The 27,894-nt window shown below is 41.4% G+C and overlaps 1 protein-coding gene across 2 annotated transcripts; it reads left to right on the forward strand.

Annotated features, from left to right (window-relative positions):
* Window positions 1-465: 465 nt before the first annotated feature.
* On the forward strand, window positions 466-27,210 carry trim9 (tripartite motif containing 9). 2 transcript variants are annotated; one of them, XM_077539333.1, is made up of 11 exons: window positions 467-1,402; window positions 4,376-4,471; window positions 6,358-6,480; window positions 11,483-11,593; window positions 12,123-12,276; window positions 13,719-13,864; window positions 15,144-15,282; window positions 15,568-15,597; window positions 16,255-16,558; window positions 23,857-24,019; window positions 24,766-27,210. In XM_077539333.1, exons 1-11 carry the CDS (start codon window positions 557-559, stop codon window positions 24,841-24,843), a joined length of 2,190 nt encoding a protein of 729 aa, XP_077395459.1. In that variant the 5' UTR covers window positions 467-556; the 3' UTR covers window positions 24,844-27,210. The 2 variants fall into 2 exon arrangements, with proteins under 2 accessions (XP_077395460.1, XP_077395459.1); XM_077539334.1 differs by lacking the exon at window positions 15,568-15,597 and having other exon boundaries at window positions 466-1,402.
* The last annotated feature ends 684 nt before the right edge of the window (window positions 27,211-27,894 follow it).

Here is a 27,894-nt window from a genome sequence, read left to right on the forward strand (position 1 = left end):
CTACATTGCTGAAAAATAAAGTAAATGATCTAATTATATAGGCTATATAAAAAAGTTATTTTGTAAAAATTAAATAAAATAGACATTTTGTTTAAATGTTTATTCAAAATATACATTCTAACTACAGTAAAAACACTTTAAATTAATATAGAAATAAATTACATTGAAAAATAATATAATTTTAAAAGAGAAATGAATACTTGTGTTTAATTTTAAAAAAAGTATTAAAAAAATACTTTTATTTGTATGATTAAATCGATAAATGCAATGCCCTTTTTAACTTAATTAAAAACAAAACAAAAGCATCTTAATGTGCAGGAGTATTTTTGGGACATTTTATGATGTAAATTATTTGAGAGGAATCAAGCAGCGGTCCAATAAGAAGCTGACCCGATCTGGTGCCGCTCGCCTATTGGCGCAGAAGCTTTGGTCCCTCCCCCGGCCGGATCGCTGCCCGCCGCCGCCTGGCGGACGCAGCCACTCACTCGTCGTTCGGACTGACAAACGGTCGCCGGTCGTCGCGGTTCTTTCGGTCCCCTTCCCAGCTCGCGCAGCCATGGACGAGATGGAGGAAGAGCTCAAGTGCCCCGTGTGCGGCTCCTTCTTCCGCGAGCCCATCATCCTGCCCTGCTCGCACAACATTTGCCTGGCGTGCGCCCGCAACATCCTGGTCCAGACGCCCGACACCGAGTCCCCGCAGAGCAGCCGCGCGTCCGGCTCCGACTACGACTACCTGGACCTGGACAAGATGAGCTTGTACAGCGAGGCAGACAGCGGCTACGGCTCGTACGGGGGCTTCGTCAGCCTGCCCACCACCCCGTGCCAGAAGTCCCCCAACGGGGTGCGGGTGTTCCCCCCGGGGCCGGCGCCGCACCCGCAGCAGCAGCAGCAGCAGCCCCCCGCGCAACAAGCCGGCTGCCTGCTGGCGCCCATCCCCCGCAACGCTTGCATCACGTGCCCGCAGTGCCACCGCAGCCTGGTGCTGGACGAGCGGGGGCTGCGCGGCTTCCCCCGCAACCGGGTGCTGGAGGGCGTCGTGGAGCGCTACCGCCAGGGCCGGGCGGCCGCGCTCAAGTGTCAGCTGTGCGAGAGGAACCCCCGCGAGGCCGCCATCATGTGCGAACAGTGCGACGTGCTCTACTGCGAGCCGTGCCGGATGCGTTGCCACCCGCCCCGCGGACCCCTCGCCAAGCACCGGCTGGTGCCGCCCGCCCAAGGCCGGGTCGGGCCAGGGAGACGCGCCGCGCCCCGCAAGACCTCCACCTGCGCGGAGCACGAGTTGGAGAACCTCAGCATGTACTGCGTGCAATGCAAGGCGCCCGTGTGCTACCAGTGCCTGGAGGAGGGCAAGCACGGCACGCACGAAGTCAAGGCGCTGGGGGCCGTGTGGAAACTGCACAAGGTGGGATGAGCGCGTTTGCGTTGGGAAACACATAACACAACTGATACACATACATATGTGCGCATGCGTACACATCAAAAAATGCAATTAGCCTACATGAAAAATTGAAAAAAAGGTTAGACAAAAAAGTTTGACAAAATAAATATGAGCCAAAAAAAGAGCTATATACAAATGACAGAAACATCTTTAATATATTAATGCAAATAAATGGAAAAAAAAAACTTAGACAGAATACAAATATTAGACCAAAATAAAACAAAAAGTATAGAAAAAGTTAAATGAAAAAAAGATAATCAAATATGAAAAATAGATTTTCATAAATAAATTATACAAAAATGTTGCATAAAATTACACAATTACTTAAAAAAAAAAAAAAAAGATTAAAGAAGCCCAAACATTAGACAAAAAAAAGAAAGAAACTAAATATTAAACCAAACACAAATCATATGCAAAAATATGCAAATAAAAAAGCAAATACCAGAAAAAAAATACAAAAATGATAGACAATCAATACACAAATATAGACACAATTAATGCGCAATCATTAGACAAACATCAAAAATGTACGAAAAAAGATAAAATAGAAAAATGTTAGAAAAAAAAAGACAAAAATGTTCGACAAACTGTGATGAAGATTACACAGAGTCAAAAAATATATGAAAACTACAAAACAAGTGATTTGAAGAAAACTACATTAAAGCAGAAACGCAAACAGGTTTTTGATGAAGTGCTGCCACCACAAGTGAAAATCAGTCCATTCTTTTTGACTACTTGCTTTCGCTTTGCACACAAGGCTTATGGTGGCCGCTCGCCCTGTCACGACCCCCTATAGCGCCGCCCCGGTAGCGATAGCCATACTCGCCATTAGCTCCCGCAGCCCTCTCAAAACATGCTGACGACGGATCCCGTTACCATGACAACCTGTCTCGCTGTCATTCAAAATATTTGGGACCTCTCCCGCGCTGTGCGAGTCATCAGCCAAATATTGGAAACGTGGTGGAATCTTGCTGCCATCGACGTAGGCGTACAATGTTGTGACCTGGGATACTGCGCACGTGCACACACACACACACGCACACTAGTGTGTTGGGAGTCAAGCATGCCAGATGCTATTTTGGGCTTGTAGTGGGCAGGGAGGCAGCTTGTGTGCTTCAAACAGCACAACGCACACCGCATGCACAACAAAAAATATGCGCACATCATCAACAAAAGGGTGACTGAAAAAAATCGCTAAATCATGAATTAAAATATCCGCCCCTCCAAAAATAAAAAATAAATAAAATAAAATAGACAATAATATCTAATTAAAAATACACAAATAGTAGACCAAAATATTAGATTAAAAAAATAAATACAATGGAAAATGCACAAATATCTGCAATTAAACTAAAATATTAGACAAAAATATATTAAACAAAAAATATTACAGGAATAAGTTTAAAAAAAAAATATATATTCTGCCAAAACATGGAAAAATATTAAGCAAAATACACACAGATATTAGACAAGAAATATAATCATATTTACGAAAATATCAAACAGAAAATTAAAACATATTACACAAAAAACACAAATATTTGGAAAATAAACTACAAAAGATAAAACAAATATCGGAAAAGAAATTTATTGTAAATACAAATAATGGAAAGAAAAATGCAAACTAAGTTGATGATAAAAAGACAAACTATGCACATATGTCAAAACATAAAACACAAAAAGCAAAAATATCACTCAAAAAATACACAATATTTGAAAAACAACATTCCAATATGAGTAAAAATACAAAAATATTAGATTAAAACAAAACATTTTTAAAAAAGTAACTAAATTAACAAAAAAAAGAAAAATAGACAAAATACAAAACATTGCAAAAAATATAAACAAATATGAGACACAAAAATACACCGATATTAGAAATCAATCTATAAAAAATATTACAACAAAAACAAATACTCAGCCAAAACCACAAAAATATTAGATAAAATTTACCCCAAAAAATGCAAAAAAATTGATGAAAATTAAGGAGGTTTTGACAAATTAAAATTAAATTAAAACATTATACAAAAAATACAAAACACATTCCACAAAAAAATGCAAAATTCTACAATATACAAAAAATAAAAGCCAAAAAAAAAAATTACAATCAAATTAAATAAAAAGACTAATAAAATTTTAAACGACCCCCCCCCCCCAAGTAATTTGGAATAAGTCGAATAAACGCATCATTTTGATAATCTCCGACTCCATATTTTTATTGTGGTTATGATGATGGTTTTGATGGGGATTTCACAGCTTGACAGTTTTGCATTATTGATGAGAGCAGTGATGAATTATGAATGTTTCATCTTGTTCAACAGCCTGCTTGAATGTTTTCCTCAAAAGTCATCAAATGCTGCCAAGTTGAATGGTGAAAAGTGAACCGTGTCAGCTTAGAACATGCTAACATGCTTTTCCCATGTTTAGTCTTCGTTCAGCTGTGCAGGGTTAAAAGGTTAACCCCAATCCCCTCACAGGCACGTCAAAACGTCGTTTCTTTCTCTTTTTTATTTTTTTTCAGAACTGTATTGGCTAGTGCCCGCATTCCGACAATACAAGGAACTGCTGGCTCGGGTGCGAGCGGTTCCCACAGGGTCACGCGACCCCCTTGCTGTACATACATGACCTCCGCAATCCAAAATTGTCCAAACAGCAGATTTTGTGTGGGGTTTCCTGTCACATGACCTTTTCATCGCCTTTCACATGAAAGCACACAGCAGTAGTGTTGATGAACATCTTGCTCGATTGTAAATAATTTTGGAAGACAACCTGGTTCATTTAACATCATTTTGCTATTTTTTACATTATTTTAGTGAGCAAATAAAAAAAAAAAAGTTCACGTACACAAATTGGAATTGAGTGTTTATTTAGGCACTAATTAGCGGGGTAATTAGCAGATGCTTCCCGCTAACATTCTGCTTTGATGTGTCGCTCCAGGGTCAACTGTCTCAGGCTCTCAACGGGCTGTCGGACCGAGCCAGCGAGGCCAAAGAGTTCCTGGTGCAGCTCAGGAACACCGTGCAGCACATCCAGGTACACACACTCTGTTTTCTCACGTGGCGACACGACGGGCAAACGGAATTAACCGCGTGGTATTATCATCGCGTCGCATCGATAATCCCGCTGCACTTTTGTCTCATGGATGATAGCACGAGACTCTCCCAAAATATTTGGGACAGCTCTCAGTTGATTACTGCTGAAAAAAAGCACTAAAAAGATTAAACATTTCCCGAAACTTTTTGGGTTTGGTCAAGGTCAGTGATGTATGTGTGGAAAAAAAAGAAGATATGATCAGATTTAAAGCCGTCATGATGAGATTGAAAGTCATCGTGACGAAAACATGAATTCACAAGTCAACATATCACGATTAATGACTACAAAAGTGCACTCCTGTTTTGGTCAGTTGCAGTTTTTTTTGTTATTCAATTTTACTTTACCAGGGGACCATTAACTCATTCACTCCCAGCCATTTTCACAAAAGCAATCCCCTTCACTTCCGTCTGTTTGACTGGATTTTGATTGATTTTGCAAGGCCCACAGAATATTGTGTTCTATTGCTATAAAAACATGGAACCTACCAAATAAAGATCAGTCTTGTCTTTCACCAGAAAAAAAAAGTATATTTCTATCTGTTTACGTTTTGCAGAAATTAGCATTCGAATATAGCTAAGTTTCAGCATTATTCACAAATCTATTTAGAATTGTGAGTAAATTAGCTTTTTTCAACATGGCCCTGGTTGATCTCTTTTGCTCTGCTGCCATTTGTATAATAACTACCATTTCTTCAAACGTTCTTTGCAGTTGAGAGGCCCTAGCATTAAAAAAAACAAAAACAAAAAAAAACATAAAAAAACGTATAAATACGTCTTTGGGATACTTTAAAACATTTAAAATAGAACGTATTTATACGTTTTTGTGAGCAAAAGAGTTACTACATCATTGTATACTTACATTTGGATGGAACATTTTCTTTTTAACATTTTGTATTGCAAACCACAAAAAAATCTTTTTAAAAAACCCTGATCAACATTCAATCTAAGTTTTCCACAAAAAGCTGGGGATAAATGTGGAAAAGATTTCTGCAGAAACTGGGAAAAAAACAACCCAAAATGTTTTTAAAAAATTAGAAAAACAAGGAGGGAAAAAATCTACAAATATGCAAATCCGAAGGTGCCGAACTTAGTTTGAGTTGTAATATTACAATTCACCACTAGGTGGCAGACATTGCTTATTTGCACTTACACTGGGTCTTACCCTGCCCTATACTACAACATAAGTAGGCCTAATTATTATTATTTTTTTTGTGGTTTTGGAATTATATGCAGGAAACTATCTAAAACAAAGTTATCTCAATAATATTCAAATTCTTAGTGAGTTGATTTTTGTGCAGAAAAAAATGCACAAAATAAGTTATTTTACTTATGTTCTTTTGTTCAGCAATTTTGTGGTTTTATACATGCATTGAGTAATGTATTATGAAAAATGAAATACATGGCATAAGAGCACGTATTTTGTTCATATCTAAAATAGCATTTTTGTCATACATCTGGTTAGGAAGTGTTTGGTCCTACATGGCCCGCAAGTAGTACTAATGAAAAACTGTGGCCTCGTCCAGCATTTTACTTGCACATTCTTTGGTGAAGTAATAGGTCCCACACTCCGGTAGACGTAAAAAGCAGGATTACAGAGGATGGCATGCGATAATTTTCAACACAAGCTAAATTGTAATAAAATACAGTACTTCTTGTTAGGTTCTTCTTTCAAATTTATACCGTCTCAATTTAAACGAGTGTGGCGCCATTTAGTGGAGGATAATGGAATTACGCATAGACACATTACTGCAAACGAGAAGTTCGACCAAATTAGAGTTATCAAGTGTTCTTTACATGTTACAAACAATTTGCATTGGTCACTCACAGGAGAACAGCGTGGAATTCGAGGCGTGTCTGGTGGCACAGTGCGACGCCCTCATCGACGCGCTGAACCGCCGCAAAGCTCAGCTGCTCGCTTGCGTCAACAAGGAGCACGAGCACAAGCTCAAGGTAAAGCGTTTGCTCAAAAACGGTGGGCTGTACCACCGGGCTCCGCCCACATTGGGCAAAAAAACCCAAAAGAACAAAACAGCAATTAGTCATCCATTCATGTCTAATATTTACATATTGTTTTGGTTAATATTAACTTTAATAAGATTTATTTCGTATTATTTTCCCAATATTTTTGAAATACTAGTGTTGAGTTTGGTTGGTATTTTTTTTTTAATAAAATTATTGTCTTTTTGTATCAAATACTGTTTTTTTTTTGTATCAAATACTTCGGTATTTGTTTTGTCTTTGGGTGTTTTGTTTTGTTTTGTTAATTTTTTTATATATATATGGCGTCTAATATTTTTTGTGTTGTTTATTATTATATTTTCAATTATTTTACTTTGTGACATTCTTGTATTTTACCTATAGGCTACTGTTTTTGTATTTTTTGGTTAACGATTTTGTATTTTCTAATATTTTTCCCCATCCAGTTTCATGTTGATGGGTGACATATGCTATTAAAAAAAAAATAATAATAATAATTCCAGAGGGTTTGACTGAAGATCAGAAAAGCTGCATGGTTAGCCTATTTCATGTCGATTGTCGATGATGATGATTTCGCAAACATTTTGTCTTTGCGTGGCCCGTAACGTGACGAACGAGAAGTGTGGACGTGTTTGGAGTGAGGCGCGAAGGGAGGCGTGAGTTAGTGTTCCCAATTTCACGCTTGGACGCTGGCAAGGATCAATGTTTGGCACGTGGAGGTGTTGTGAGCCAGCGCAACAAAATCGACACTACACTAAAGCCTGTTCGGCTACCATTAACTTAGACACCAGATACAATCGTGTGTGTGTGCGCGAGCGCGTGCACATGCGTGAGTACGTGTGCGTGTCTGTCTGGAGGTGGGCTGAGCCATCTGCCAATGGCCAGATTAGCCAGATTGCCGAAGACTTGTCCTAAACCTCAGACATAGCATGAAACCCAATTTAAGACCCCCTTTTCTATCTTTCAAAATATCACCTAGTAGTTCCATCATTGCGCTTACCGAAAGGTTTTCCTTGTTTAAAATAATAATAATTTACATTAACCTTCAGGAGCCCTCAGTGTACATTGACAGGATTTTTTTTTCACTTTTAGTAAAGTTTTAAATCTATCCATGCTCTGTCGTAGTGTTAATTTTGTCAGCAAAAACTAAAAAAATAATTTCGTCAGCACACATTTTTCACCAGAGTAAAACTAGACTAGACTAGGCTAGACTAAAACCAACTGGAACAAAATCAGTATGCATTTTTGTCAACTAATGAAGATGAGACGAAAATATACTTCACGTAATAAAAACTGGATTAAAATCTATAGACATTTTAGTTCATGAACAAAAATGAGACGAAAACTATATGATTTTGTAAAATCTTGTCTCTGCTAATCTGTCACTGTGACACAGTCATGTGACGAATAGTGACACATCCCTTTTCAAATCTGCAGCTAATGAGTGCGAAACGCACAAACACATGAAACAGACAGGAGGTGGATTCACAGTGAAAGGTTAAAAACTATGATAATAAATTATAGTTAAAAATAATGTAACATTAACACAACGGCTATAACGTTCCAACAATAATGTTAATCCGACCGCTAACTAATGCTAGCTAATATACTAGCTTGTAGCATGGAGCCACAGTAGCCACTTGTTGATATAACTGCAATTGTATGTCAAGTTGGCGGCATGGTAGTCGAGTGGTTAGCACGTCCGCTTCCCAGTTCTGAGGTCTCCGGTTCCAGTCCACGCTCGGACCTTCCTGGGTGGAGTTTGCATGTTCTCCCCGTGCCTGCGTGGGTCTTCTCCGGGTACTCCGGTCTCCTCCCACATTCCAAAGACATGCATGGCAGGTTAATTGGGCGCTCCGAATTGTCCCTAGGTGTGCGTGTGAGTGTGGATGGTTGTTCGTCTCTGTGTGCCCTGCGATTGGTTGGCAACCAGTCCAGGGTGTCCCCCGCCTACTGCCCAGAGCCAGCTGAGATAGGCGCCAGCAGCCCCCGCGACCCTTGTGAGGAATAAGCGGTCAAGAAAATGGATGGATGGATGTATGTCAAGTTGTTTTTCGTCAAAAAGATGAGAGAAAATTTTATGTGAAATTGTTTTAGATCCGAAATGTTCAACATAATCTGCTTACAAAAAAATATATATACAGGGGTAAAATGATTGTTCCCACTAAAACCAGACTAAAATGTTGACAGTTTTTCCTGACTACAACTACTTTCTTTCTTAACCGCTTTTCCTCACAAGGGTCGCGGGGGTGCTGGGGCCTATCCCAGCCAGTTTTGGGCAGTAGGCGGGGTACAACCTGAACTGGTTGCCAGTCAATCGCAGGGCACACAGAGACGAACAACCATCCACACTCACAAGCACACCTAGGGACAATTCGGAGCGCCCAGTTAACCTGCCATGCATGTCTTTGGAATGTGGGAGTAGACCGGAGTACCCGGAGAAGACCCACGCAGGCACGGGGAGAACATGCAAACTCCACCCAGGAAGGCCGGCGCTTGGACTCGACCTTGCGTCCTCAGTGCTGGAAGGTGGACGTGCTAACCACTCATCCACCGTGCCACCCTGACTAAAACTAGACAAAATTATGTCTTCTTGGAATAAAATAAATACTAAAATGCTAGATTTATAGTCGACTAAAAATTGACTGAATAAAAACAAGAAGAGGTTGACTAACTACGATAAAAACTAACAAGCGTGATTGAAACTGGACTAAAACTGAGACTAAATTTAAAAATGGCGGATAAAATGAACACTACTCTGTTGTACCAGCTAGCTACACTAAGTTAACCTGGGTCTATCTAATCCAACAATGACGCAGGTCGTCTGTGTCTGAAAGAGGCTCCAGAAGCCACACTTTGCTTGCCTTCCAAGATGAATATTTACTAGCACATTTTGTGGCCTGGAATGAACTGACTGCATTGTCTGCTCTGAGGCTCCCGGAGGATTAAGGACACCCTGAGAACAGGATCATTTCCCCATAAAGAGACAAACTAAATAATTGAGCGTGTTATCGATGTTATCACTCAGCCAGCGGAGAGCGTTTAGCCTTTATGAGACGCGAGTGACTCCGATCTTTACCGCACTGGCAACAACAAGCTCTCGTCCTCTGCGGCCGCGTTGCAGTTGTCACGGTGATTCAACGCCTCGTCCCTCCATTTGGCCTGGCGTAGCTCCACAGACTGTGATGTTCACGCAGCAATGGACAAAACAGAAATACAGTAAAATGCACCAGCAACAAATTCGCCACGTGATTGGTCACATCATGTTTGAATGGGCATTTGTTGCTAGGCAGGTTTTATGGGGGCAGTCAAGATGGGAATGGATCCATCAAAGGATTCTGATGTCTGTTTTGCTTGTTCTTTGGCTTTTATTTGATTACAAATAGAAGACTCAGCCCCCTGAGTCTGTTTGCATTGCCGCGACTTTTGCTAGCGCTCAAAGCTAATCTGAAACGCTCTTGCATGAAGTGACTTTTGTTTTTGTATTACTTAATTATTATTAATTAGTCTATTAGTTAAAATTAGTTAATTTGCCATGCTCTCATCTAAATAAGTTGAAAGGCCCCCTTTTATCTGAAATTATTATTTTTTAAATAATAAATAATAACTAGAAAAAATTCCGCGGAAATTTTGGATGTGACTGCTGACTCCGCATGCACTGAACAGTTTGCCAAATCCTGTAGAAATCAAGTCACTTCCTGTTGAAATCAGGGCACTTCCTGTTGAAATCAATCATATATTTAATATGTAAATAAGCTTTGCTTCACTTGGGTCTCCTTAATTTGATGTGGAAAATAGATTTCCTCTAATTAGTTCCAAATATTTGGGCGCCTTGTCTTGTGGCCACCATGTCCTTTCACTGTGATAGCTTAAATGACATTTAGAAGACAATTTAGCCATAGCAATGCTAATTCTATGCATACTGGTAAACACCGCCAATGTGGTGAAAAGGCCAACTTTAAAAACAAAATCTTACCAAATACAGTAATTAATGGACATCAGTGACTTATAGCTCTTTTATTTTGAAGTTATTCCTGGTAGCATGTGGTGTTGTGGCAGCTGACTTGACTTGGTGTCTTCCTGACTTGATGTTTAATATAGTTGGAGCTCAGTTTAAGTTTAAATTGTAAACTGTTGCCACCAACATCAACACACACTGAAATATTGTTCGGTCGCTAATTAAGAATGCTGAGAAAGAAAAAAAACAACTTTGTAGAATGCACCGCCTGTTCCTAGTGTTAGCAGCTAATGGCTAGCAGCTAATGGCTAGCAGCTAGCTGGTAAGTGATTGTCCTCGATAGGCTGGCAGGTGTCATTGAAGTTTACGTCGTTGGCCAGTTTAATAAACGATAATGACTGTTTGTCTTATAGTAAAAAAAAATATCTCTTACTAATGTTCCTAGTGAAGAAAATTCAGTTTACTGTTATGTAACGATTGAATTCATAGAATATGTGACACTAGTCAAGAAGGAAGCGTATGGGTCTCTGGTTGTATGCTATTCTTTTCCTGCCCCCCCCGCACAGCACCCCCCCCAATATTCTGCCTAGCAACAAGTGATGAACAACGTGTGACCGAAGGAATGTCAAATGTTATGTTTTGCACGACACTGCTTGTGGTTGTCATCCTACATGTTTTCTCTGCAGGATTTTCCCTCATCTCAGCCCCTTCCACAGCGCGACCAGGTTACTGTTACCTAGCAACCCCTCGTCTATCTCCACTCTGAGTGTGTGTGTGTTTTGTACCAGAGTCTCTTTTCAACGAGGAGGCTCTATGGACAACAGCAGTGATAGATGGACTAGGAATGTCAGGATCAATGTTGACATGCTCAGAGATGCTAGTGTGGCAAAAAATACAATTCTAACATGAAAAGATGGCTTATTGTTCCATGAGCACGCTATTCATTTGTACCTGATATCATCTTTCCCCATTGAAATGAATGTAAACGCCACATGTTGACCGCGTACTGTTTTCCAGGTGGTGCGTGATCAGATCTCGCACTGCACGGTGAAGCTGCGCCAGACGACGGGCCTGATGGAGTACTGCCTGGAGGTGATCAAAGAGAACGACCCGAGCGGTTTCCTCCAGGTGAGACATGCCTCGTCACCAGTGTTGTTAACAGTCATCTGTAACTTGACCTCAAAAGATCCCACTCCACTCATTTGCTGACTCCCTTGTCTCTAAAATCATGTGAGATGCTTCATCTGCCAAAAACATCACAATTGCTTTCTTGTATAAAAATATTAAAATCTAATTTATTTGCTCCCTGCTTGTCACTAGCTGCCACTCTCGAGTACTTAAAAAAATAAAAAATAAAAATAAAATAAAAAAATAAAAAATTGCAGCATCGTGTGAAGGAATAACTCCAACACAGAGGGAAAAAAAGGTGGTTTTAGAAATAGCTGGTGTTTTTTTTTTTACAAAATGCAAATCATGGAAAAATAGAACAGTCTTGATATGTATGAAAGTGACAAACTATTTACACAACATCAAACACCTGGATAACCAAAAATAAAACGAGTTTCAACAGAATTTTTCTCCGCTTTCTCCGCTCTTTTTTTTCTTTTTTTTTCCTTCGGCGACCTCTCCCTGACCCCGACTCCCACTTGTTGGTCAGATCTCGGACGCGCTGATCCGAAGGGTCCTGATGACAGAGAACCAGTGGGGCAAAGGGACGTTGACGCCCAGGATGACGAGCGACTTTGACCTGACGCTGGACAGCGCGCCGCTGCTGCAGACCATCCACCAGCTGGACTTTGTGCAGATGAAAGGTACGCACTCCGCTGCTCTCGATGCCGTATTTTGTCAGTTTTTTTCCCCCTCATCTCCCGCAGGTAGTGATAACATTTTACATGATTATTGATACTCTTGTTAACACATTTTTGCATTTTTGTCAAATAGTTTCATATTTTCGGATATATTTTTCCTGATATTTTTGTTCTTTTTTTTTTTTACAATTAGATTTGGCAAGGCTCTTACGGGTACAGCTGAAACACTATACAGATAAAACACAATATTTCACACATTTAGTATTACCACATTAGGTTTTAATTATTGCATGTATTGCTAATGTTTGTGCATTATTTTTCTTATCGATAGTCATCATATTCTATTTTGTCATTGTTTTTGTTATATTTGTGTATTTTTTCCATTTTCTGTGTTTAAAAATATTTTTCTGTTTTCTTAGGTGGCCCTGAAATACAAAACACACAACAACAAAAAAAAGTAAACACAACAGCAAGTAAAAAACAAACAAACAAAAAAACCCAAAACATAAAAACAAAAAAGTAATCACAACGGAAAAACAAACAAACAAACAAAACATAAAAAAAATAAGTAATCACAACGGCAAAAAAAAGAACAACAAAAAAAACAAAAAAAAAACAGTTATTCGTTGTTTCGTTTTGCGCTATTGGGCCACCATAGTTTTTTTTTTTTTAAATATTAGTTATTATTAATTTAGTATTTTTTAAATAAATTTTGGATGTTTTGCATTTTTGTATACTTTTTGTAGTATCCTATGTCTAATATTTTATTTCTACCTAATGTTTGTAGATTTTGGTAAAATATTTAGCAATATTTTTGTTTATGTTCTAATATTTCAGTATCTATTTTAATTATTTGTCATTTTTCTATATTCTGTACTGAAAAATATATTTTTAAATTTCCTACTATTTTGTAGTTTCACCCTATTATATTTGCCAGAATGTTTTTTTTTTGTATTTTTGTAATAATTTTTAAATATTACTACTTATAAATATAACTTGCAATCTATCGTTCATCGAACATTTTTGTAGCTTATGTCTAACTTTAAAGACATATTTGAAGACAATATTTCCACTATGTGTTGTAACATTTTCTCCTTGTATCTTCATATTTTAAAAAAAAATACCTTTTTAGTCTGATATTTTCAGTCTTTGCCCTCAGTGTGCAAGTGTATCTGTTTTTTAAAAACATTTTTACCTTTTTTTTTTTATACATTCTTTTCTTTTTGTCATGAAAGATTTTTGTAGTATGTCTATTTTGTATTAATTTCTGGTATTTATTTCATTTTTTAAAAATCTACTTTCTCCTGATTACTACACTGATAAACGTGATCATATTTTTCATACTAATCATGAAATGAAATGAAAGCTTTTCTCAAAGTCTTAACGACAAATACATTTGCTGTACCGAATGACGTGAGCGTCCGTCGTTGCCGTGTCCTCCTCAGTGCCGTCGGCTCCCATGCTGCAGCTGGAAGAATGCTGCACGGAGAACAACAGCGCCACGTTGTCATGGAAACAACCGCCGCTCTCCACCATCGCCGTGGACGGCTACATCCTGGAGCTGGATGACGGCGACGGCGGCCACTTCAGGGTACGTTCGCTCATTTGATTGGAAAGAAAATAAACAACTTCAAGTCTCTTGCTAATCAAAAAAGCAGCACTCACCGAGGTACTTGATCTCTTTGTTGCGGACTGAATCTCGTTTGACACTGTCTTGACAATATCAGCATCAACTAAAAAGAATCCATCATTTTTTCTTCACTATATAATATTGGGGATTTTTTGCCAATATTTGAGATTATGTATATAACGTCGCTGCTATGTGAAAAACACATATGTCCATTTTTGTCATTTTTTTACATTTTTAGTTTTTGGGATGAAATTGAATGCAGACATCAATTTTTGTCATTTTTTACATTTTTAGGTTGCAGACATCCCACAAACCTTAAAACGTAAAAAATGAAAAAAAATGGACTTAATTCTTTTTCACATAGCAGCGACGATATGGAGGTTTTATCTAGTTTTTTGTTGACAATCTGATTCCACAATATTTTTGTATTTTTGCAATGTTTGCATTTTTTTTAATATATCAAAAATTTTATTCTAATATTTTTAGTTATATATTTTTATATACAGTACATTAGTTCAAATGTTTTGAATTTTGGTCATAATGTATTTTAATTTTTGTTTATTAATCATGCAATATTTATTTATATTGCATTTATTATTTATATTTATTTATTTTTGCCCTACGATTTACATATTATTTTCTTTCTTTTTTTTTACAATGTTTTTATTCTAATATTTTTATATTAGCCGTGTTACATTTATGTCCATCCATCCATCCATCCATCTATCTATCTATCTATCTATCTATCTATCTATCTATCTATCTATCTATCTATCTATACATCCATCCATCCGAGAAATCGGTTTTGTTTTAAAAGATGCAAAGTGCATCGAAAACTGAATCAAATCGTTCCCCTTTAAAATCATATTACACGCCGTGTATTGAGATACAAATTGTCTTTTATTGGAGAAATGTGCACCCCTAATATATACATGTAGATATACCGGTGTATATATATATATGTATATAAACATGTAGATACACCGGTATGTACTCTGAAAATATGTACACACACATTCTCCTCTTTATATGCTGATAGTCATCTTTTCCGAGTTTGTCTTCGTGAATGATCATTTTGCACATTGCGTTGCAACACTTTCTGCGCCACACACTGACTCACCGACGCCCGTCTTTATTAATACCCCGGCGTGGGCCGACCCGTCCGCCCACGCGCCGCCGTTCTGACCCGTTGGAGCGGTCGCCAAAAAAAAAAGCGCTTTGGCGTGTGCGCTCCCCGCAGGAAGTATACGTGGGGACGGAGACCATCTGCACGGTGGACGGCCTGCACTACAACAGCACGTACAAATCCAGGGTGAAGGCCTTCAACGCCAGCGGGGTGGGACAGTACAGCAAGACGCTCATCATGCACACGTCACACGGTAATGCAATACTTTTTTATTTTATTTTATTTTTTAACGACTCTTTGTTCACAATGAAGAACATCCGGTGCTGCAAAAGTGGTTTTAAAATTGATAGTTAATATTAATTAGTGTGCTGGCTTCTCGAGCTTGCTTGCATCAGCTTAAGAAAAGAAAGAAACACATGAAGTGTTGATGCTTTCTTTTGTTTGTTTGTTTGTTTTTTTGTTGGCTAAAGCTAAAGCTGCTTCCGTGCTCTTTTCCCTCCTCTCCCACTTTTCGTTATCACCATTCCCCTCTTTCCAGCTGGACTCCCTCCGGCTGAAATGCAGTCAGGTAAGCTCGCACTCTCTCGCGCTCGCTTTCTCGCTTGCTTACTTTTATGACTTGCAATCTATCTATCTATCTATCTATCTATATATATATATATATATATATATATATATATATATATATATATATATATATATATATATATAATTTGTTTTCATCGTATTTGATTGCATGACTTCAATAGTTAACTCACGATTAATCGCAAATTTTAAACGTGCAATAAAATGTACAATAAAATAGTTTTTTCTAAGTTTTCATTTTCTAAACATAAAACATCTTTTAGTCATTGATACAGTAATTTCATAATAAGTCATAAAATTGAGTTAAAATTAAAAAGATGTCCTCTTACTGTAAAAAAACGAGTTTGATATTGATTTGTTTTGAGGTAAGTTTTCTGCCACTAGATGGCGTAATTGCATTTGTAAGACGTTGGTGACAGTTCAGTGCATTTTTCTTTTCATATTAAGAGCCATCTAAGTTGTGAAATTCTGCACATTTTTAAAATTGTAAAATACAACTTGATCCCATTCTCCACAAATATATGCATTATTACATTTATTACAACTAAATTTTGTCGTGAACGTGGACTGCATTGCGGAATTCCCCCCCCCTTTTTTTTTTAATATCACAACCCTAATCTAACTTGTTGTATTGGCGCAGTGGCCTGGTTTGCCTTCGACGCGGCGTCGGCGCACCCGGACATCATCCTGTCCAACGACAACCTGACGGTGACGTGCAACAGCTACGACGACCGCGTGGCCCTGGGCGGCGTGGCCTTCTCGCGCGGCGTCCACTATTGGGAGATGACGCTGGACCGCTACGACAACCACCCTGACCCCGCCTTCGGGGTGGCGCGTGCCGACGTCCTGAAAGACGTCATGCTGGGCAAGGACGACAAGGCCTGGGCCATGTACGTGGACAACAACCGCTCCTGGTTCATGCACAATAACTCGCACACCAACAGGTAAGCCACACATTTTTTTTTTCATTTTTTTTTTTTTTTGTGCGCATGAAAGTTAAAAAAAAAAATTGTGTGAAAGACATAAAATTGTTATAAAAAGTCTACATACCCCTACACCCCTACACCTTTTGTTGTGTGATTTTAAACATGATATCAATTATTAACTCATTTGCTCCCAAAAACTTATAAATACGTTCTATTTTAAATGTATTAAGTGTCCCAAAGACGTATTTATACGTTTTTGTTTTTCTTATGCTAGAGCATACAGAAGGCTTTGATGCAGTGGTAGTTATTACAAAAACGGCCAGTAGATGGCAGCAGAGTATAAGAGCTCAACCAGGGCCATGTTGAAAAAAAAAAGCTGTTTTCCCCAAATGTTTGAAACTTAGCTATATTTTAATGCTAATTGCTGCAAAACGGAAACAGATAGAAATCTACTTTTCTTTTCCTGATGAAAGAAGAGACTCCAGTCTTTCTATTGGTCCAGTTAAATAGGGACCGAAGGGTGTGGCTTCAGTGAAAATGGCTGGGAGTGAATGACTTAATTCTGTTTGTCCACCATTAATACCACAATTAAAAAAAATATATATATATATTTTCAAAAATTGGCTGGACATGCACATGAAGCACAGGGGTTACTGGAACTATGTTCTGTGGTCTGATGAGACCAAGATGAACTAATTTGCTTCAGGTTGTAAGGACTCAGCTGAGTCGATAAAGAATGAATCCCAAAACTGCAGGCTCAGAGGAGGAAAACAATCTCGATTTATTCTTTCTGAAAAACCGATTGCACAAAGCTTGCGCGCAGGCAAGACAACGAAATTTACAGCGGTGCCCTGGCACACAGGCGAGGGACACGGAAGTAACAAAAGACACTTGCAAAAGGCAAGGAGGAATTGGGAAACACAAAACTCCCGCAAAAGGCAGGGAACACGAATGTAACACAAAGCGCTTGCAACTGCAAGGAAAACTAACATAACTAAAATCGCTTGCAAACGGCAAGGAGAACTAACGTAACAAAAAACACTTGCTAACAGCAAGGACTAGAAAAACATAAATCACTTGCGACCGGCAAGGACGACACGAAATGCACACGGACTCAATCAACGCGAGTATAACAACAAAAGGCGACGCGGAAACACACACGTGAATATAAGTAAACTAAAGACGACGGCAGATTCAAAAACTTTTACCAATGGGGAAACGCGGAGAACACTTGGACACGAGGATGAGCAAGTAATAATCCGACAGCTGGCTGTTGCTTGTCGGAGTCCTCTTATAGTCCTGATTGCCAACTCGATGCAGGTGCGGAGCTGGGGAACGCCCCCCTTGTCATTGACACTGAAAACACACACACAAGAGCACAACAGGGCTGAGAACCGAACCATGACAGTACCCCCCCCTTAACGGACGCCCCTTGGCGGACCACCTGGTTTATCCGGGTGCGCAGCATAGAACGTGTCTAACAGGGACGGGTCCAGGATCCAGGAGCGGGGGATCCACTGGCGCTCCTCCGGTCCGTATCCCTCCCAGTCCACCAGGTACTGGAAGCCCCGGCCCCTGCACCTAGAGTCCAAAATTTCTCTCACTGTGTAGACAGGATCCCCATCCACTAACCGGGGAGGAGGCGGAGCTGGCGCGGGAGGATTCAGAGGGCTAGGAGTCACAGGCTTAAGGAGGGAGACGTGGAACACAGGATGCACTTTGAGAGAGGAGGGCAGACGGAGCTTCGCTGTCACAGGGTTAATCATGGCGAGGATTTCGAATGGTCCAATGAAGCGCGGACCCAATTTTTTAGCCCCACCAGCCAGTCGCAGGTCCCGGGAGGAGAGCCAAACCTTGTCCCCAGGTCGGTAAGCTGGCTCTGGCCGCCGCCGGCGATCTGCTATCTCCTTGTTGCGTTCAGCTGTGCGGGACAAGCCGCTCTGGTCTCCCGCCACACCTTGTGGGCCCGGCGTAGGTGCTGCTGAACTGTGGGTAATTCGATGGGGCCTTCTTGTGACGGGAACAGGGGTGGCTGGTAACCATACGCCGCCATGAAGGGTGAATGTCCTGTAGCAGAAGAAGGTAAGGTGTTGGAGGCGTATTCTATCCAGGGTAGATGCGTGAACCAAGATTCGGGGTTGTGCAGACAGACACATCGGAGGGCGGCTTCCAGGTCTTGATTGGCCCTTTCTGTCTGGCCGTTAGTCTGCGGGTGATACCCCGACGACAGGCTGGCTGTGGCTCCCAACAGCTTACAGAATTTCTTCCAGACCTGGGAGATGAACTGCGGCCCACGGTCTGACACCACGTCCACCGGCAGTCCATGAAGCCTAAATACGTGCCGGACGAGGAGTTGTGCGGTCTCCCAGGATGTAGGCAATTTGGAGAGAGCGACATAATGTGCCAGCTTGGAGAATCGGTCTACCACAGTCATGATCACGGTATTTCCTCTAGAACTAGGGAGGCCCGTGATGAAATCAAGGGCAATATGGGACCACGGTCGCGAAGGGACGGGTAGAGGTCGCAGTAGTCCCGCCGGAGGCTGGTGGGAGGACTTCCCACATGCACAAGCGGTGCAGGCCTTGACAAACTCGGTGATGTCTTTCCTCATCTCCGGCCACCAAAAACGTTGGCCGATGAGGGCGAGAGTCCTATGAATACCCGGATGGCAGGCGACTCTCGAGGTGTGACCCCACTGCAGGACCTCCGCCCGCAAGGGGTCCGGGACAAACAGTCTCTCGTCCGGACAGTCCTCCGGGATGGCGATTCCCTCCAATGCCTCAGTAACCCTCTTCTCCACCTCCCAGCGCACTGCGCCCACAAAACAATGCTCGGGAAGAATGGGTTCCGTCCCAGCCTCGGGAGTAGCCACGTCGTGCATACGGGACAACGCATCCGGCTTCTGGTTCCGGGAACCTTGGCGATAGTCCACAACAAAGTTGAATCTGGTGAAAAGTAGGGCCCAGCGTGCCTGTCTGGAATTGAGTCTCTTCGCTGACCGAAGGTACGCCAAGTTCTTATGATCTGTCAGTACTTGGAACGGTTCCTTCGCGCCCTCCAGCCAGTGTCTCCATTCTTGTAGTGCCAGGACGATCGCCAGTAACTCCCGATTCCCCACGTCGTAGTTGCGCTCCGCTGGGCTTAGTCGCCTGGAGAAGAAGGCGCAGGGGTGGAGCTTCCCGTCTTCTGGCGACCGCTGGGACAGGACCGCCCCCGCTCCTGAATCCGACGCGTCAACCTCGACCACAAAGGGAATATCAGTATTAGAGTGGAGCAATACGGGTGGATTTATGAACAACTGCTTAAGTTCTGTGAAGGCCGCTTCGGCGCTCGGGGTCCACCTAAACGGAACCTTACTCGACGTTAACCTGGTAAGAGGGGCGGCCCGGAGACTATAGTTCCTAATAAACCGGCGATAAAAGTTGGCGAAGCCCAAAAACCTTTGCAACTGCTTACGTGTCGTGGGACTCGGCCACTCGACCACCGCCTGTGTCTTGATTGGGTCTGCTCGCAGCTGCCCCCCCTCAATAATAAAGCCCAAGAACTGAACCGACTTGGAATGAAACTCGCATTTCTCCGCTTTGACATATAGTCGATTCTCCAAAAGGCGCTGGAGCACCAGGCGAACATGTTGTCGGTGCTCCTGCTCGTCTCGCGAGAAGATTAGAATGTCATCCAAATACACAAAACAGAAAACATTCAACATGTCCCGGAGAACATCGTTAATTAGGCATTGGAACACCGCGGGCGCATTCGTTAACCCGAAAGGCATGACGCAATACTCAAAATGACCAAGGGGAGTCTTGAACGCGGTCTTCCATTCATCTCCCTTTCGGATGCGTACTAAGTGGTACGCACTGCGTAAATCTAACTTCGAAAAGATTCGGGCAGACTGTAACGGAGCGAAGGCCGAGTCCAACAGTGGAAGCGGGTACTTATTTTTAACTGTTATCTCATTCAATCCCCGATAGTCAACACAGGGACGAAGTGTCTTATCTTTCTTTTCTATGAAAAAGAACCCCGCCCCCACGGGTGATTTAGACGGACGGATCTGACCACTGGCCAGCGAAATCGAAATATATTCCCGGAGGGCTTCTTGTTCCGGCTGAGATACTTGATACAGGCGAGAACTCGGTAGTGTCGCATTGGGTATCAGCTCAATCGCACAATCGTAAGGTCTATGGGGCGGCAATGCCTGGGCACGGTCCTTACTAAACACCTTTCCTAAGTCATGGTATTCCTTAGGAACCTGATCGAGGCAAATTGCTTCGGGAACCGGTCCTACGGACACCGTGGTGGTCCCTTCAGCCGACCTCAAACAGTGGGCGTGGCAGAAGGGACTCCAGTTCTCCAACGCGGGCTTCTCCCAATTGATATCGGGGTTATGCGTCTTTAGCCAAGGGAGCCCCAATACTAGCGGAGCTGCACGGGAGGGCATCACGAAAAAACTCCTTCTCTCAACATGATTTCCCGAAAGTCTCAATGTTAGTGGCCCGGTAACATGTCGGACCTGTGCTAGTAACCGCCCATCTAGGTCGAACACCTCCTTAACCTTCTCTAACGGTTCTACCGGGCTTCCCAACGCCTCTACCACACCTGGATCAACGAAGCAATCGTCGGCGCCAGAATCAATGAGTGCCTTAATCTTAAAATTCATCCCGTGGTCAGACAACTCCCCCGACAATTCTAACCGTCTAATCTCACAACTCGCCCTCCTCGAAGGGCAGGGTTCGGTTCCCCCCGGTAGGTGCTTACCCTGGTTCGAGTCTGTTCCGGACTCCTGGGTCTCATTGGTCCGTCCTCCGAGTCGGGTGGTCGGTTGCGTCCGGCGTGGTGGCTTCGCCGGGCAGGCAGCCACCCGATGCCCAGGTTGGCCGCAGTAAAGACAGGCTCCCGTGACCCATCGACGGCGGCGCTCCTCGGGAGGCAGGCGTCCTCCTCCGACCTGCATGGGCTCCCCGGTATCCACTGGGGCACCCGGAAGGGAACGTGCCTCGGAGTCCTCGCTGAGCGTGAGTCCAGGCCCTCGGAGGTTGGTGGAGAGCCCATGCCGCTCACAAGCCCGCTCCCGGTGCCGTTCTCGAAGACGGTTATCTAACCGTATGGTGAGCTCAATAAGCCCTTCGAGAGAGCTCGTGTCATCGCGGACCGCCAGTTCATCTTTCAGTACGGTATTCAGTCCCCGACGAAAGATACTACGTAAAGCACAATCATCAAACCCGCTTTCTGCGGCCAGAATACGAAACGCGATTGAATAGTCTGCGACGGATCTTTCCCCCTGCACTAAATCTAACAACCGACCTCCGGCCTCCTTCCCCTTGACTGGATGATCGAACACACGTTGAAACTCAGAAACAAAAGACGGGAAGGAGGACCGGAGGTCTGGTCGTGAGTTGCTCACCACCATAGCCCAGGTAGCGGCTTGACCAGCCAGGAGGCTCATAATAAAAGCAACCTTAGATTGATCACGAGCGTAGGTGTATGGTTGCTGGTCGAAGATAAGCGAACATTGATGCAGGAACTGAGCACAGCCACCCGGCTGTCCGTCGTAGCGCGACGGATGGGGCAAAACGGGTTCCCTTGTAGCTGCTGGAGGAGCAGTGGTGGCTGGGTCCGTTCGCGGAAGTTCCGGGCTCAGCACTCCACGGGAACCGAGCTGCTCGAACATCGCGAACATCTCCTCGCACCGGTGAGCAAGCCTGCCTACCATACCTTGGAGTTCCACCAAGGAGGTTTCAGTTTGCACCACCCTTTGCCCCTGACTGGCCAACGCCCGTCTCACCTTCTCCGAGTCTGCGGGATCCATGGTGGTCGGATTATTCTGTAAGGACTCAGCTGAGTCGATAAAGAATGAATCCCAAAACTGCAGGCTCAGAGGAGGAAAACAATCTCGATTTATTCTTTCTGAAAAACCGATTGCACAAAGCTTGCGCACAAGCAAGACGACGAAATTCACAGCGGTGCCCTGGCACACAGGCGAGGGACACGGAAGTAACAAAAGACACTTGCAAAAGGCAAGGAGGAATTGGGAAACACAAAACTCCCGCAAAAGGCAGGGAACACGAATGTAACACAAAGCGCTTGCAACTGCAAGGAAAACTAACATAACCAAAATCGCTTGCAAACGGCAAGGAGAACTAACGTAACAAAAAACACTTGCTAACAGCAAGGACTAGAAAAACATAAATCACTTGCGACCGGCAAGGACGACACGAAATGCACACGGACTCAATCAACGCGAGTATAACAACAAAAGGCGACGCGGAAACACACACGTGAATATAAGTAAACTAAAGACGACGGCAGATTCAAAAACTTTTACCAATGGGGAAACGCGGAGAACACTTGGACACGAGGATGAGCAAGTAATAATCCGACAGCTGGCTGTTGCTTGTCGGAGTCCTCTTATAGTCCTGATTGCCAACTCGATGCAGGTGCGGAGCTGGGGAACGCCCCCCTTGTCATTGACACTGAAAACACACACACAAGAGCACAACAGGGCTGAGAACCGAACCATGACACAGGTGGTGTCAAATGTGTGTGATGGTTGTGTTCAGAATTAGCCAGTCACATTCAAATTGATGTGAAATGGGAGCCAGCAGTGCACACACCTGCCACCATTTAATGTGTCTTGTTAACCCAAATAAAGTTCAGTTGTTCGAGTAGGCTTTTCCTGTCTTTGTTTTTCTAGCAGAATCTCATCTACCTGAGTTTTTATTGTTTTGCGTGAAAGTCATCACATCTCTCATTGGTGATTTCTTTTATTTTTAGCCTGTGTGGCCGTTCTGTATGGAGGACCAAAATTGCCAAAATTCAAAATAAATAAATGATAAAATAAATAAATAAATTATGACTAAATAAATAAATAAATAAATAAATAAATAAATGACTAAAATTGGAAATAAAAATGGATATAAAATATATAATTCAAAAAATTAAATACAAATGTATTTATATCTATCTATATCTATCTATCTATCTCTCTCTCTCTCTCTATATATATATATATATATATATATATATATATATATATATATATATATATATATATATATATATATATGTATTGCTGTTTTTATTTCCATTTATATTTATTTTTTTGGATATAATTTTCGAATGATGTTTTTTTTAGATCCATTTTTATTTTCAATTTTAGCAGTTTTGATCCTCCATAGGTTCTGACGCAGCCTAGCGTATTCTGCCTAGCAACAAGCCATCGACCAACCGTGCCACAGCTATAGGGGGATGTGAGAAATTCTTAAATGGCGTTGACGCAGGATTTGTTGTTGTTGTTGTTGTTGTTGTTGTTGGCACAGGACGGACGGCGGCATCACCAAAGGCACCACAATCGGCGTGTTGCTGGACTTCACGCGCAGGATCCTCATATTCCTCATCAATGACGAGCAGCAGGGACCCGTGGCCTTCGAGGGACTGGAGGGCGCCTTCTATCCTGCCATCAGCCTCAACCGGAACGTACAGGTACAAACGCACCTCTCACACCGGTACTGCATATTCACTGTTGTTCGGTACCTGTGTAGTTTTTCCATATTTTAGGCACTACGGGTCAATTCTGATTTTTCATTTTATTTTTTTTTCCATATGTGACATGTATGTCATCTTTTTCATGCAATGTGAACAGTATTTCTTTTTTTTTTTTTTTTTAATTCAACCCAGCCTCTTTTATGTGTGTATATTCGGGGAGTACTGAAAGACGATTTGAATCGGAAAATCGCTCTTGATTCAAAATATGTGCATTGAATCGAATTGAATTGCAAAACATTTTTACACTATATAAAAAAAAAAAATACCGCATCATTCAAATGTTTTCAAAACATTATATGTTATAAAAAATGTAGATGGAAAAATTAAAACATCTATTGCCACATTATTAAAATTATATACCCACATTTTTATAAAAATGCATTCAAACAATATACAGTTAACTGATCATTTAATAATATTCATATCCCACCAAACACTTGAGGTCTTAGCTCTTTTTTAGATCAAAGCTTTCCAGCCTAAATATTTTACATACGATTTAGCCGTTATTCAATGTACCTAAGTGTATCCCTTAGGGCTGGTTCCTCAAAGGATTAAAAAAAAAAAAAATCACTCCCAAATCTCCCCAATTTTACGACTTTAAAGTTCTTTTTGAATCTGTTAAGTGGAGCAACAGCGCCCCCTGCAGGCCTCATTTATCATCGCTACTTGTCTTTTTCCAACAGGTGACGCTGCACACCGGCTTACCCATCCCGGATTTCTACACCCCGGGGGAGGTTGACCCGGCTGCTCACATGTGCTAAACAACTCAAGTACAACCCCCCCCCCCCCCCCCCCCCTAAAAAACCACCCATGTTCATTTTAGAAAGCACAGCGAGAAAAGGGGGGTTTTGACTCTCAAAAGAATAAGCTTTTGTTAGTGCGCTTCTCGTGGCTTTTTGTGTTTGAAAACAGCGATGAAAATGCATTTTTGTATTTTATATTGCAAAAAAAGAGTGTATAAGTTATCGTGTTTTTTTTATTGGACGTATCGCTATATTGAACAGAGTCCTTTTAGTTGCTTGAAAATGTAGTATGTGTGGGATTTAAAAGGGGGCAATGTCGGATTTATTATTTCGTTTTTTTTTCCCCCGGGAAGTACTTATCGAACTCAACATCTCAAGGAATTTACATGAGCTCACCAGGCCACAATTTTAGGTACACCTACGTCTTTAATACAGAGAGCCTGCGAAATTGCAAAATGGGAAGCCTTGACTGCCAGCCGGCACCCGGTGGTCAGTAAGGGACGATTGCTTCTGACACAACAGGGGGTAAGAAATGAGTGTCGAGTGTTGTGCCGTTTTTTACACAAAGAAATGGTGGGTAAAGGACAGTGTAACAGGGGCTAACGACTACCAATCCGAGTGTCTTTCACACAGATATCCCGCAAAATTGCTGCATCGGCGCCGTGACAGTAGCTCTAGTATTTTTGTTCAGTATATCTGCAACACCAATAAATGGTGGTAACTGGATGGCTTTTACTGTGCTGTGTAAAAGGGGCTAACAACTACCACCTGGGGCCTCTTTCAGACAGAGGTACCGCAAAATTGCTGTATTGTAGTAGTAGTAGCAGAAGAATTACCCATGTTAAACCTCACATTTCTGTCGCGGCAATGCAGACTACCTTTACAGACAGGCATCGTTCTACCTCTCTTATGGCTCTTATATACCTACAGTTATGAAATTTTGCTAATTCGACTTCATACCCCCAGTTCACATCTGTGCCATTTATACAGTTTGCTGACACTGCAAGAAAAAAGTCAGAAAAATTACCAGAGGCCACGTCAAAGCTGTAACAGAATGAGTAGCATTTATCTGTGTTTCTTTGTAACTGCTCGCAGCTCTAGTTAGGGCCCGAGCACCGTTGTGAGGTCCCTATTGTAATTGAAGGAACTGTTCTTTTTCATTGTTGTTTTGGTTTTTTTTGCTCATTTTTCACATGTAGCACCCCGAGACATACAAAAAAAAAGTCTGCAAACGCCATATCCTAAAATGAAGAAGCAAGCTATAATGTTTTTGTTTGAATGTATAATGTTGGTCCATTTTTTTGTCCTTGCGGTTTCATCCGATTGACTAAAAACTTGATCTCCGTGTCAGACCTAACACCTTAAAAAGTTGTAGAAATTTTGATGATGAGGGCGTGGCATCAAATTTTACATTTCACACTTCCTTTGCCACAAAAGGGTAAATACTACTAACTATATTCTCCGCTAAAGATCCCAAACTTTTCACGTCTAGTCACAGCCTGACAATAACTTAACCCCTCCTGTCCCAGCATTTCTTCGCCTGTGCCTTTTACGCAAAACCCAACAATGGCGACACCTTTGTACCACATTCCGGTGCCATATACTGTATACAGAAGAGCAACACGAGAGGAGAAAATCAGAAAAAAAAAAGTTTTTTACTGACAGTGTAAAAGGGGCTTTCAACACAACTCAATGGCTCTCACTCTTGGGTGTACCTAATGTTGTGTCCAGTAAGGGTTTGTCCATGCTTACGACATCCATGCATAAGGTGCTATATATATCCTGCTGTATACCACTGTTCGATACCCAGCCAGACACTGCAGGGCACAGCAGAGTCCACTGGCCCACCTTGCTACGTCACCTGCTGCTACTTCTATAGTAACAACAAAGCTCAGCTATAATAAGTGTAATATATATTTCTATATATGATCTATATGTACAGTATTTAGAACAGAATGTTATCATCGGGTGTTTATGCCGTTTGTTGCCATGACAACAGCATCCTTCTCAGTCCATCACAATAACTTTTAAGTGTGTTTTTAATAACAAAAAAAAGATTAATAGATGTGTGAATGTATGAGTGAGCAAATCAAATAGTCTAGCAGATGCTTAATTTGTCTATCGCAGCTTTTTATGAATTATTATTGCGCAGTCGCTGGGCGACACTGGCTCATTTACAGTATAAATATATAGTCTATTTAAATGTACATAATCATATATGTGCTATTTCTGTTCTAATTTAACGCCATGAGATAGTTCTATATGTCTCCTCTATTTCCAGATGACTGCTATTACTAATGTGAATTATTATGATGATTGTTTGAGCCTAATATGAGCCTGTTTTCCTGTATATGTGAATGTTCAATAAATGGGTGAGAAAGTGAATGCCTGTCCCATTAAATATTTGCATATTAATAATAGCAATTTAACAGTGACAAGGGCTTTATGATCAGATTTATGGACTGCAGTGTTGTCCTCCATTTTGATTGGTCAAAAGTTGACTTACTGAAAGCCAAAAAAAGTTTACTTAAATTAAATGGCTGAGAGTTGAACGAGACTAAAAGTTGAAAAGAATGTCATGTTCAAATGTGCACGTAATTAATCATTTCAAATGTATTACCCTTTTTTTCTTTCACTGTTGGGAGACAAAGGAAGGCAAAGATCTGATTGGCTGGAAGTTGAATTACTGACACCTAAACATTATTCTGTGTCTAAAAGTTTAATAAACTATTGGATCAAAAATTTATTCATATGTCAATTAGATGTTTACTTGTGTTCATGTTTTGGTAATTCGACCAATAAAAATATATAGAAATATATCAAGGTTGATCGGCTGAAAGTTATATTGTTGATTGATTGGTCAAAAGTTGACTTGGTGGAAGCTGATTGGCTGAACTTAAACTTGCTGGAAGGTGATTGGTCCAAAGGTGTACTGGCTGATATCTGATGGGATGAGATGTGACGGGGACAAAACAATGAAACGAACCTCACATTATAAAGTCATATTATGACTAATAATTTAATAAATGTCTTATTTTGTAATTAATTGCACGTCTTGTGGGCAACAAA

The sequence above is a fragment of the Festucalex cinctus genome, chromosome 12 (genome assembly GCF_051991245.1).
Source record: "Festucalex cinctus isolate MCC-2025b chromosome 12, RoL_Fcin_1.0, whole genome shotgun sequence".
Lineage (NCBI taxonomy): Eukaryota > Metazoa > Chordata > Actinopteri > Syngnathiformes > Syngnathidae > Festucalex > Festucalex cinctus.